The 12,489-nt window shown below is 39.0% G+C and overlaps 1 protein-coding gene across 2 annotated transcripts in view; it reads left to right on the top strand.

The window, feature by feature from the left end:
* Nucleotides 1-10,253, top strand: part of UBQLN1 (ubiquilin 1) — a 40,806-nt gene extending 30,553 nt beyond the window's left edge. The window contains exons 5-11 of one of the 2 annotated variants that reach the window (XM_019517407.1): nt 240-398; nt 1,066-1,309; nt 3,800-3,942; nt 5,085-5,168; nt 6,978-7,093; nt 7,339-7,507; nt 9,075-10,253. In XM_019517407.1, coding sequence (XP_019372952.1) covers nt 240-398; nt 1,066-1,309; nt 3,800-3,942; nt 5,085-5,168; nt 6,978-7,093; nt 7,339-7,507; nt 9,075-9,227 — 1,068 coding nt within the window. In that variant the 3' untranslated portion in view covers nt 9,228-10,253. Of the gene's footprint in view, nt 1-239; nt 399-1,065; nt 1,310-3,799; nt 3,943-5,084; nt 5,169-6,977; nt 7,094-7,338; nt 7,508-9,071 lie in introns of both variants that reach the window. The other variant, XM_019517406.1, reaches the window with a different exon arrangement.
* The last annotated feature ends 2,236 nt before the right edge of the window (nt 10,254-12,489 follow it).

The following is a 12,489-nucleotide window of genomic DNA, read 5'->3' on the forward strand; positions in this document are numbered from 1 at the left end:
ATGCTCCAGTGTACTGAAGATCAAGGTCTTAAAAGTGACCAGTAGCAGACTGTCCCTGAAGCAGTTTTATTGGTGTATTTCAGACTCTGGAGGTGGCCCCAGTGTGTTCAGAAACATCCCTGCTATTGCATGCTAGGGATGTGGCATAGACAGCCTCACTGAGACACTGCTTAAACGCTGATATTTTCCTGTGAGAATGGATTTCTTATTAATACAGATTAAATGTTCCACTTCCTTAGACACTAGAACTTGCCAGAAACCCAGCGATGATGCAAGAAATGATGAGGAACCAGGACCGAGCCTTGAGCAACCTTGAAAGCATACCAGGTGGATACAATGCTTTGCGACGCATGTACACAGATATTCAGGAGCCAATGTTGAACGCAGCTCAAGAACAGGTGAGACATGGCCACATACAATACTGAAATTTTTTTTTCCACAAGTAAAGGAAAGCATGTTATGTCCTACTCAAGCAATTTGCAAACTGAATTTCGTGGTGCTTAGTGTTCCTGTACCTTCTGCTTCTGTTTGAGGGGAAAAAATTGCAGAAATCCTAAACTCTCAGCCTCCTAAGAATAAAGTTCTTGCTTTTTTCGTTCTTTCATTTTCATTAGAAGCTGTTAAATATTGGAGAGTGTGTATTTCTTAACAAAATGTCTACATTTGGTGGAATTGACCAACTTGACCCCAAAAATAAAGGGTCCTTTTAGGGACTTAAATTTCTTGCTTCATCTCTCTCTTCAGCTTTAAGCTCTGAAAACTAGAGAATATTTCATTTTAATTTGGTAGTAAAACTACCCTCTTGCCCTCCAGGCTTGTTCTTGACTTGTGGCAATTGTCATCATAGGGATACAGATTATAACACTTTCAAAAAGGCATCCAGTTTTCTTTTTGAAGTTAACCACTCTTCAAAATATTTGGTTGTACCATGAAATGTTTGTAGGGATGGTGAGCATAATTGATGGAGAGTAGTCAGTCTCCCAATAGAATTTTGCATGCATCACAAATCTTATAATTTCTAGGAGTGATAAAATAGATGGCTTTTTTTTTTCCCCCCCTCTGTAGTTTGGAGGTAACCCATTTGCTTCTTTAGTAAGCAATGCATCTTCAGGTGGGGAAAGCCAACCATCTCGCACAGAAAATAGAGACCCTCTCCCAAATCCTTGGGCTCCTCCATCTAGTTCCCAGAGTTCTACAACCAGCACCAGTACCAGTGGTGAAAGTGGTGGCAGTAGTAATGTTGGAAGTAGCACCGCTGGCAGTACAGGACAGAGCTCAACCATACCGAATTTGGGACCTGGATTAGGAGGTACGTTCTTTTTGACCAAATTCTGTTTTGGCATGTCCGCAGAAAGAAGGCACTTGTATTGGAATAAGTATTTATGAATGTTTAATTTCATAGTGTTCTTCACTAGTGCCTGCTTCTTGTATAGCGTAACAAACATAAACTTTTCTCAAGAATACCGGAAGTGGCCATAAAACTTCTAAAAGTAATAATAAAAATAGGAAATATCTAGACAAACAACCTTTTTGCCCACTAAGCACTAAAAGAGTAAAAGGCTGATAATACAGCTACTGGGTGAGATGGTTTAAGTACATTTTCTCAGTGTCTTACATGAAAACAAGTATAGATTTCGGTGTGAAATAAAAAAATAGGCTTTGTAATGCACTAAATGAAACAAGAATTTATTTTTAAAAATGGATACCAAAAATTATAACTGTAATGCTCCAAATATCAGAAGCAGTGTAACCAGTTTTTGTATTACAGTAGTGCTTTAGAGTGTGCAGGGAGGCTGCTCCAACATGCTGTAATTACAGTGCCAGAAGCATCATGTGTATAAGTATCCCCACGCTGAAAAATGGCAGTGGGGGTGCTTTAACTGAAGCTCATTCAGTGAGCTTTAGTTAAAGTGCCCCTGCTACCATTTTTCAGCAGAAGGATGCTTGGTGATACATGTGATGCTTCAGGCACTTTTAATTAGAGCAGCTCTGAGCCATTCTAATTTAAAGCACTCCCTCCCTTCCCCCTACTCCCCTGAGCATGTCTATAAACACCCTTAGAGCCTCAGTCATGATCCAGGACATCATAGTGGTAGAGACCACACAAACTATCCTTTCCCAGTAAGAACGTACAGTCTAAATCCAAAGACAAGAAAAGTAGAGGGGGATATAGCTGGGAGGGTCTGTCCAAGGCAACAAGACAGTAATGATCAGTATCATTTGTCATTGTCTCTGCTTCCAAGCTGCCAGTTGATCATGTAAGTATCTACAACAACCCCCCCTCCCCCCTGAAAACAAACTGTTAGCTGCCTTTAGCTGTCCCTGAAAATCTGGTTGAAATTGGCTAAGTGATGAGATACTGAAAATTAGCATTTAGGACATGCCTAATAGAAATCTTTGTGGTCAATAGCACTATACTCTAAAGAGGCCATTTGCACTGAGCGTGCTCTTGCCTCCATGGTGCCCACACATTAGACTGAGCATTTACCACCTCCAGTAAGCTTACTGTTCATGATCCATCCCACAGTTGCAAGGACATTCCTTGTAATTGGCTTACCTAAGCAGTCAGACTAGAAAAAAAGTAGGGAGACTCTTGTGCTCTCCCTGATGTTCCCTATCCATTACCAAAGAAGGAACAGCCTCACCTGCTTCACTGAAAAGGAGTGTGTGTGCTAGGGTGCTATATGCTGGAAACTGATGATAAAGGAAATGTAGGAGCAAAGGCAGACAGGAACAGAATGCTCTGTAGCCACTTTCCAGAATCCAGATTTGAACCCAGGACTACTTAATTACAACATAACTCTGTTGTCAAGTAGCCGTGGATTCTGCTGGTAAAGTGCCTTATTTAGTAATGGAGACTTTAGGATCCCTAGTTTATCTGGTACAGAAGTTGGAAGGTATGAAGAAAATCCAGGTTAAGGAGTACTTTGGTTATGCCAGGTGAATGTTGTCCTGCAGAACTGGATTCAGTCATTGCTGCTTGCACAGCTGCTTTGTCATGCTGTCTCATTTAAGCCACACCCTACAGGTCAGTACAATCTGCTCCTCATTTTCTGGAGGTGGCAAATTAAATCAAGTACCAGATTGATTTAAATCCTCCACCACCCGTCCACCACCAGATTGAGGGAGGATTTCTCTTGATTTTTGGAGCATGTTCTTGCACGACTTGAGAAGTTAACTGTTTTGCTGAGCTTATTTGCAAGCTGTTTGCAATTAGATGTCAGTTCTGGTATTCAAGTTACCCAGAAAGCATTCTGATTTCTTCCTTTACATGTAATTGACTTTGACTTTCTACTTAAAATATGGGGCTGTATTGGAAAGGAACAAGTAACTGGAGATGCATTAGTTAACATTTGAAGGCCCATCTCCAAAATTGTGCAGGAGATCTACGTAGGAATAGAAAGATAGACTGAACACATTTTCAGGGTTTAGATCTAATTTGGGATGGGACAATCAGCACACAATTTTGAGAAGTGCGTTTATTTCCTGGCACATTCTACCACTATTAGAACAGGGTGTATATTTTGAAATGTACCTAGCCTCTTAGGTTGTGCCCTTTTTAGTGAAATGTTCGTTACTTAGAACAGCTTAAAATTACATGTCTCACAATCTTGTATTGGTTATAGATAGAATAATTTTGTGGGGAGTTGTGACTGGTCTCCTTTAGTGGCAGTTAGATTTGTTATGTAAAATTATGGAAATATGCTGTATGCTCATTATTGTACTTAGTGATGTGCATTCTTCATTTATGCTCATGTTCGTGTTGATGAATTGCTAACTGGCATTTTACTTTTTAAAGCTGGCATGTTCAACACACCAGGGATGCAGAGCTTATTGCAACAGATAACAGAAAACCCTCAGCTAATGCAGAACATGCTGTCTGCACCCTACATGAGGAGCATGATGCAGTCGCTAAGCCAGAACCCTGATCTTGCTGCACAGGTAAATGCATCTATATATTGAATTCAGTTTGTGAATTTTTTTGAATGAAAAGAAAGGGGTTGGATTCATGTAGCAGCTTTTTTTTTCCCCCAACAGCATAGTCGTGTTTGTGGTTGAGCACTGACTAGCCATTTTCTGAAGATAATTAAATGATGAACTACTGTTGGAGTAGTTGCCTAAGTACTGTTAACAGTGACCCAGAGTCCTTTCAAGTTCCAAACCGGACATCTTTTGTAGGGCAACCTCCTCAAAGTTAGTGACCATAAACTTGTGACCTAGCACAAGAACTAAAGGAAAAGGCTTGGCCACAAACTAATTGGGTTGTGGCGGAAGAGGGTTTCTAAGAGAAACAGTGGGGTTGTGCCATTTGTATTTTCAGTCTTCAGCTGTGACCTTCTGGTATTTGCCCTGATACAGTACTTGTTTTAGGATTAAGGTGAGGATAAAGGTAATACAGCAATACAACCCATTTATGTAAATGTGAATGGAAGTTGGGATTTGCTGATGGGCTTGCTCTTAAGGGTAAACAGGGGTAGGGTGGGGTTTTCTAGTTTTGGAGTGTCAATTGAGGAACCTACTATTGTTTGTCAGTTATTTTAAGTCTGTCTGGGTAGAGTGGGTTATGTATCTGAATAATAGTAATAGTACTTAAGGCATCACCCACGCTGAATCTGGCATATAAAGAGTCAGCACAGGCTGGATGGCTTTAACATAGAGTAAAATAAAAACTGTTTTCTCCTGTGTGTTAAAGAGATCAATTGGACAGCTTCCCTGGCTGCTTGCACATTCTGATTTGTTTTTAAAGGCACAGTCTTCTAGCTCTGTAATTCAGAGACTGAAGATGAACAAAAGAGACTTTTCTCCTCAGGAAAGGGACATTTTCTCTGCAGAGATCTGGCAGTTCATTAGGAAAATGAATTTTAAATTCTAGTATTAGCTATTTGAATGTTTATGAAAAAACAGTTTTGCAAATGATTGCAACAGAAGGGTTTGTTAAAGATTTTTTGAAGACTCCAATTGTATCAAATTTGTTAATTGGATCTTGCATCTAATACCTAAAATGCAGTCAGTCAGCTCTTTCTGGGGGAGGTCTCTTTACCATATTGAGTATTTTCTGTTAAAAATGTACATGTGTCTCTTAGATGATGCTGAACAATCCTTTATTTGCTGGAAACCCTCAGCTTCAAGAACAAATGAGACAACAGCTTCCAACTTTCCTTCAGCAAGTGAGTGAGATGAGGAAACTAGCTGTTAATTAAATTGCTGCAAAATGTTGGTTGAATTATGAACAGTCTTTTTTTCTCATCTGGCTGAAAGCATGAAAGCCTGATCTGCCATTCTACCTCTCACCCATTAATAAGTGGTTGACTCATTGCCCCTGCCCCTTCTGTCCCAGAGTTATACCTGTCTGCTAGTAAGTGCACCCTCTGTATATAGTGCAGCCATTTTGATTTGCTTATGCTTCTTTGTCTGGAGTGAATTACTTGTTTCAAGTGGGCATCTATCATAGAATGCAGTTTTACCGCTTTTGTGTGGTACTTCGCAAAAATGCAAATACAAAACTAGAAGTCACCATCCCTTCTTCTTTTCCCCTTTCCCCTCAGAATGAGACTTCAGTTTTGCTCTTTGTTCCCCAAAAGCCTGTGGAAAGGATACTTTGAATTTTCCATGAAGATTGCCCTTTTGGCCTCTCATCTCTTCATCCACTTCCACCATCAGTGCAATTTCTGTGCTATGCTTGGGACTACCAAATTAATGAGAACAAATTAATAAACATCTAGGCCATCTTGGTGTTCTGAAATATGCACACCAAATGGTGAAGAATATATGGTTTTTGATTACACATCTCTATTTGAATCTTTCACAGACAGTCTTGTAGTTCAGAGGCAGTGTGAAATATTTCTCTTTTATTTGATAGTTCTAAGCAGAGATGGGCCGGGGGTTGAATTTTGGTTTCACATTTGAAATATCACAGTGTTTCAAGAGTTCCTGGCCTAAGGGTTTGCTTTATATTCAGTTGTACTTCTGCAGCTTCAGCAGTTGAAGTTTGAGTAGGTTAAGATTGTGACCAGAATGGGGAACTTCATAAACTCTGTGGAGTATTGTAGAGCTGTCTGCAGTGGCAGCGTACAGGTTTCCCTCGCTTTATACAGGTTCTGTATGTGCGAATTCACTCTTATGCGATGAGCCTTCTTATACCAAAAATTTGTTATATGCAAGGTAAATTGACTTTTATGCAATCGGTGTGGTGGAAGCCCACAGTCAGCTGCTTTGTGGGAGTGATACACACCGAAATATAGCCCCCTGTGTGGATCTGTGCTCCTTGCTCAGTGTCTGAGACGCTTGTTTCTGTAATCGCCATCCCCATTATGGTAACGCTGATCACCACCTGTGCTTGTGTGTACTGTCTGCTGTTGGTGAGTACCAACCAGTTGTCTTGTAGAAATGGGTCTGGGGGTCAGTACAGTCGAAATCTTGGAACATATCCCTATTTGTTATATTGTAAAGTGGTTTCCCTGTATGTGAATTTGAGTTGTGCACAGTTTTCCAAGAATGCATGTACAGCATAAAGCGAGGAAAACCTGTAGATGGAAATAGACATACTTTTAAAATGTGAACTTTAATAGAAGGGTTTTTTGAGCACAACCAGAAATAGTATGAAACAATAGAGAGAGATGCATATGTTAGTTGTATGTCTGTGTACATCCAGCCAGGTTCCACATGCCACAAGTCTCACCATATGGGACACTAATTCCAGAATTTATACCGGAATCTTAAAGCCCTGAGACTCTTGAAAATCAGGTATGTTAGATGATAAGCTTTGCTGGGAGAAGTTAAACAACACTGTTTCTAGAGTAGTAAACTGCACTTGATGAGCCTTAGCAAACCAGAAGAGTTGTCTTAGTAGCTTGACAAAGAGACAGAAATTTTTCATAGGGTTTACATAGGGATATTCAAGGGTGGGGGTCCTACAAAACTGCTGGCATATCCCTGCACATGTTTCTGTTGTGACATTTTTCTCTCCTGTTTTTTAGATGCAGAATCCTGATACTTTATCAGCAATGTCAAATCCTAGAGCAATGCAGGCTTTGTTACAAATTCAGCAGGGCTTACAAACATTGGCAACAGAAGCACCAGGACTTATACCAGGGTAAGAGTTGATGAGACGCATTCAGGGACTACTTTATACTTTTTGCATATTAAATCTGTTAATTTGTCAGCGTCCTGTCTTGCTTCTTTAGGAGGCTAGCCAGTTGTACAAATTCTCCTATGTTAACTTCATCATCCGTAGATTTTGTCATGTGAGAACTGAGGAGCTGGTTGGAATGTGTAATAAAATGTAATAATTATTAATGTAAAAGTGTCTCAGCATTTTTCTGTTCCTCATCTCTGCAGATTTACTCCTGGTTTAGGTGGATTAGGAAGCACTGGAGGTCCTACAGGGACAAGTGTATCCAGCTCTGTTCCCAGTGAAAATACAAGTCCAGCGTCAGGAGTTGCTGAGCCTGGTCACCAACAGTTTGTTCAGCAGATGTTGCAGGCACTTGCTGGTGCAAATGCTCAGGTAAACTAGCACATAGCTAAATCCTTTTCAATATTTGAGTTACAAATGTAGGCCAAAAGGCGGTAAGAATATTTGAAAAATATGCTGCTACCCTTTGAATACATGCCTGTCAGGGTGAGACTCAAACTGTTACTTTCCCAAGAGCTGGAAATAAATGCTGATAAAAGTTTAAATTTGAACATTTTTTTTCCTCAGGATAATTGCCTCTCTCTCAAATCAGTAGTGTTGAACTAACGTTTTCATTTTTTGACCCCACCTAGGTCTGAATTAATATTTTTGTATCCCTTTTTAAAAAAAATGCTATTATTTAAATTCTGTGGTGGAGGGGTATCAGGCTGGTAAAAATCTTTGACAAAGTATGAAAAGTTCCAAGTAAAACAAAGAGCAGATTTTATCTGACTAGCTACAAGTTTCTTACTTTGTTAGTGCTCGTTACATTTGTGCAGTGGTTATAGTTTGTTTTGAAACATGAGTTGTTTTCAGCAACATAGTAATGCACATTCAAAGGAGTAGGTGTAAGCATTGGAAAGGAGCATATCTTTTTAAACAGCATCCATTTGAGTCTTTCCTCTACTTAATTTATGAACGGCTCTGTCATCTATGCTGGAATATCTGGGGTTGTAACTGATGGAATAGCAACCTGCAAGATGCTGAGAAGTTTTTGTTTTTGTGGGTTGGTTACTAACTGAAATACCTGTCTTTCTGCTGTTCTTCAGTCTCTAAAACAAAATGTTTAAAAATCAGTTTCTCCCTTCCGCTTAGCTGCCAAGCACAGAATTCTGTGTTTGCTCTTCTAAAAACAATTGGATTGACAACTGCTTACAAAAACAGCATGTGCCGTTTTCTTTGGATTTGCAGGTTTAAATTGTAAGGCATAATTAAAATGATTTCAGAGCTCGTTCCAAACCAGAAGCTTGTATGACCAAGCCCTTACAGACACCATTGTGATTGGAGTTCTGTTGTTTGTGTTGTGTCAGAACTGGATCAGTGCATAAAAATTACAGCTGTTGAGTTTCTCATTAGAAGTTTTAAAAAAGCGGCTAGAACTCTTCCAAACCTTGATCAAAGTTTAGAAACAGTGGTGACTGATACCAGTAAAATAACCTGATTACATTTACCTTATTGCCTGTTGCCATCTGTAAGGGTATTTAAAATCCGATGAACAGCATCGTAGGATTCCATATTTAATTTCATCTGACCAAAGTGACCTATTGTACACTTTGAAGGAACTATTACCAGGAAAAAATCTAAGTTGGGTTCATTTTATGTTGCTCCATTATGTTGAATCAGACATGCAGCACTTCCTATAAGTTCATCTCACAAATGTGTGATGTAACCTTTGGTGTAGATTATTACACAAGTCAGCTGTCTGCACATTTTAATTTTTGTAATTTCTTATTTAAGTCTAGTTTTGAGGACTTGAAAGGAAGAGAGTAATTGTAGAAACTAACGAAGACAAAGAACAAGATGATGTCTGCATTCTTATCATTTTGCACATATCATAGCACTTACACTAAGCCTTTACTTACAGTTTAAAATAAATTTTCTTCTTTTTTTCTTTTAGCAGTTACAAAATCCAGAAGTCCGATTTCAGCAGCAACTGGAGCAGCTCAGTGCAATGGGCTTTTTGAACCGTGAAGCAAATTTACAAGCTCTAATAGCAACCGGAGGAGATATCAATGCAGCTATTGAAAGGCTACTGGGCTCCCAACCATCATAGCAACATTTCCTTAACTTGAAAAATGTAATTTATTTTTGATAACAGCTCTTAAATCTTTAAAATACTTGCTTTATTTCATTCTGACTCTTGGGATTGTCGTTATAACTAAAAGCAGTCTGATGCGTTTTAAGGTGGAGTGCAGTAGTTTTCTTCGAACAGTGGGAATCAATGCTTTTCACTCAGAGTTGTTGCATGCATCACATTTCTCTTCGTTCTGCATTTATTGTGATTTTTTGAAACAGATATCAGCTTTCACAATGGGGTAAACAGGTTCTGTCTGACTGACAACTGTCCAGTTTCTTTACTACTTAAACATTAGCCTTCAGTAGTAATTTATGTAGAATAAAAATTAAAAAGGAGACAAATGAAGCTATAATTTGTGGGTTCCAATACTGCTTATTGTGACTTGGGCATGTATTTTTTGCTAGCAAAATGCTGTAAGATTTATACCACTCGAGTTACGTACTATTTTTGCTTTTATTTGTATAAAGTATAAACACAATATACACCATTGAAAATGGCTCATTTCTAGGAACTTACACATTGCGATAGAATGAAACAATAAGTAACCAAAAAACTACAGAACAAATAAGTCATAAGACACGTTTCTAGAGTAGAATCTTTCAGTATCTTTGGTAAACATCTCTGCAAAAGTGCTTAGATAAGTTCATTTAAAATATACTAGAATTGCTGATCTGGTTATCTCTATACATCTTAACTGTACAGAAACCTGCATTGTTATTAACATTGCCTCAATATTCACAAAGATTAATTGTAAATTATCTTAATCTTTGTGCAAATTGAAGAAACACTACGTGACGTCTGAAAAAGCTTCTGAGGCTTTTTGGCTATCCCATGTTGAAATTCTAACATGTATTATGATTTGTAATTGGAAACATTACTTTCACTCATTGTCATGTGATATTCTGATTACTTTTAACCACCATGTAAAAATACTGTATATCTTTTGAGTTTTTATTGGTAGCTATTTCTCTTGTGCACAGGTAATAAATGAATTAAAAATTCTTTGTGGGCAAGCTGTTGTATGTGTATTTTCAGTCGGTTGTTTGACCTTCAAAACAGATAAACATTTTGGTTACTGGCCTTTTGAGATGAGGCTTTTGGAGTATCTCAGACTATCGTTTGGCCAAGATTAACAGTGTCTAGTTTATAGAATGGAGAGGGAAGGAAGGGAACCAGTGGTTTTGTACTGTTGTTCAAGCAGAGAAATGTACTAGTGAAAAATCACTCAACCATGTTTATCCTAGTTGCCAGACAGCTCTGGTTTGGATTCTGCATCTCTTGTAAATTTTTTCAAGTCAGTTTAAATGTTATAGTCACTTCTCTAATAGTTAGACTTAATTGCAGTATTTAATTGTCATGTAAAAATCACTTCCGTAGTAAAAGAATATAATAAACATGGGTTATGCTTACCCTGCTGTAGTTGAAAGCTTTCAAAGCTAAGTGAGAGAATTTAGTAGAAAGCAAATGACATTAGGTACATGCAGTAATAGTGCTTAAAACCTCCAAAACACTTGTTGGGGCACAGCCAATTGGACAGAACCTGTGCATGGGGGAAAAGGCTCATTGTCTTTTTTTTTTACACTTTAGAGGCTTACAGGCCATAACGTTTATCTCTGGCAGTAAGTAAACTGTTTTCATGCTGCTGACACACAACACTGCGAAAAGTTCAAGGAAAAACTCTTGGCTGGTAAGTGCGCCACAGGCCTCTGGACCAAAGTCTCATAGGTTAGCAGTACTGAGTATAAACATATGCACATTTAAATCTGGGCATACCAAAACATCCTGCTTTCATCTGTCTATATAAAAAAATTGTTAGAATTTCCATAGGTTTGGAAAGAAACCTTTATAGGCTATGTCCCAGAAAGTAACAAAAGTATAAATAGGCAAGAGGCAAACCCTTCTTCACAAGGGCAATATAATCTCTTCAGCAAATACTCAGATCAACGTTTTCATCAGTTTAAAAATCCTTTATTCATGCAGGGGAGGGGTGACATCATTAAGTGCAACTAGGATGGAGTTGGTACAGCTGTGGGAGGTGACCTACATAGTATTATCACTTTTTTACTTCACTTTCCTGATTTCTTTTGGCCAAGGTTCTTTCAAAAATTGACTAGTGATTGAGATGCTTTTAAAGCAGGCTTGTCCAACATACAGCCTGCAGGCTGCCATGTGGCCCGCCAAGCCACTCCCTGAGGCCTGAGGTGCTGTGACAGGAAACAAAAGTAAACACTATACTTTCCGGGGGGGGGGGGATGTGATACCGCTTCCTGTGAGGTCTTTGAATATGGCTCACCGGCCCACTGGGTGATAAAGTTCATGATCTGGTCCCACATTCAAAAAGGTTGGACACCCCTGCTCTAAAGGGACCTAACTTTTAAGAAGCAAATCACTGAAAAATCAAGATCCCTTAAAATTGGGCACCCAAAATCACCATTCACTTACACCAGATTAAGTGTAAAGGCCAAAATATGTATATATTGTGGAAGAACAATTCTTAAATGATATAAACAACACTGGAATGAGCTTTCCAAAGCTTGGATGGATTAAAACTTCTACACAATACAGGTATGTTCCATAGCTTTTCACCTTATGTTAATATTTAGAAAATGTGCAAGTTGGCTTTCGTTCAACCATTGTTGAATGAAAAAGGAAAACAAATTCAGCATACAGGGGCCTCAAATTTATGGAGATGATGAAACACTGACTCTAAATTGCATGAGCTCCTGTTGGAGATAATCACCAACCACTCAAAAAAAAATACCAATTTTTCTTGTACACAACATCCCAGAATATAACATAAAACTTGTTTTTTGAAAGGGAAAATTAAGGATTTTTTTTCAGTGTTTCACTTACCAAATTTTCAGTCACTTATTAGCAATGGGGGATTTGCCTGATTAATGCCATCAGTAATAGTTAATAGGGGTGTGCGAAGCAGGCAGTAGTCTATTTGGATTTGGCCTGATTCAGGGGATGGTGATTTGACTTGCTGATTCAGATCACTGTCCTGATTCGATTCGGCTGAATCTGAAGATTTAATTCTCATATGGAAAATCAGCGATTCGGCCATAGACAGCTTTACATGTTTTTTCTGCTGGGCAACTGATGCCTCCTGGGTTGGGGGGCACCTGAGGTCCCCCCGCAGCTGATTGCTGAGCTGGGGTGCAGGGGCAGGCCCCAAAGTGGACTGGAAGTACTTTCCAGTCTACTTCTGGGTCCACCGCCAAGCATGTGGGGGGGG

This window comes from Gavialis gangeticus, unplaced genomic scaffold (assembly GCF_001723915.1).
Source record: "Gavialis gangeticus isolate Ggan-Ray unplaced genomic scaffold, GavGan_comp1, whole genome shotgun sequence".
Lineage (NCBI taxonomy): Eukaryota > Metazoa > Chordata > Crocodylia > Gavialidae > Gavialis > Gavialis gangeticus.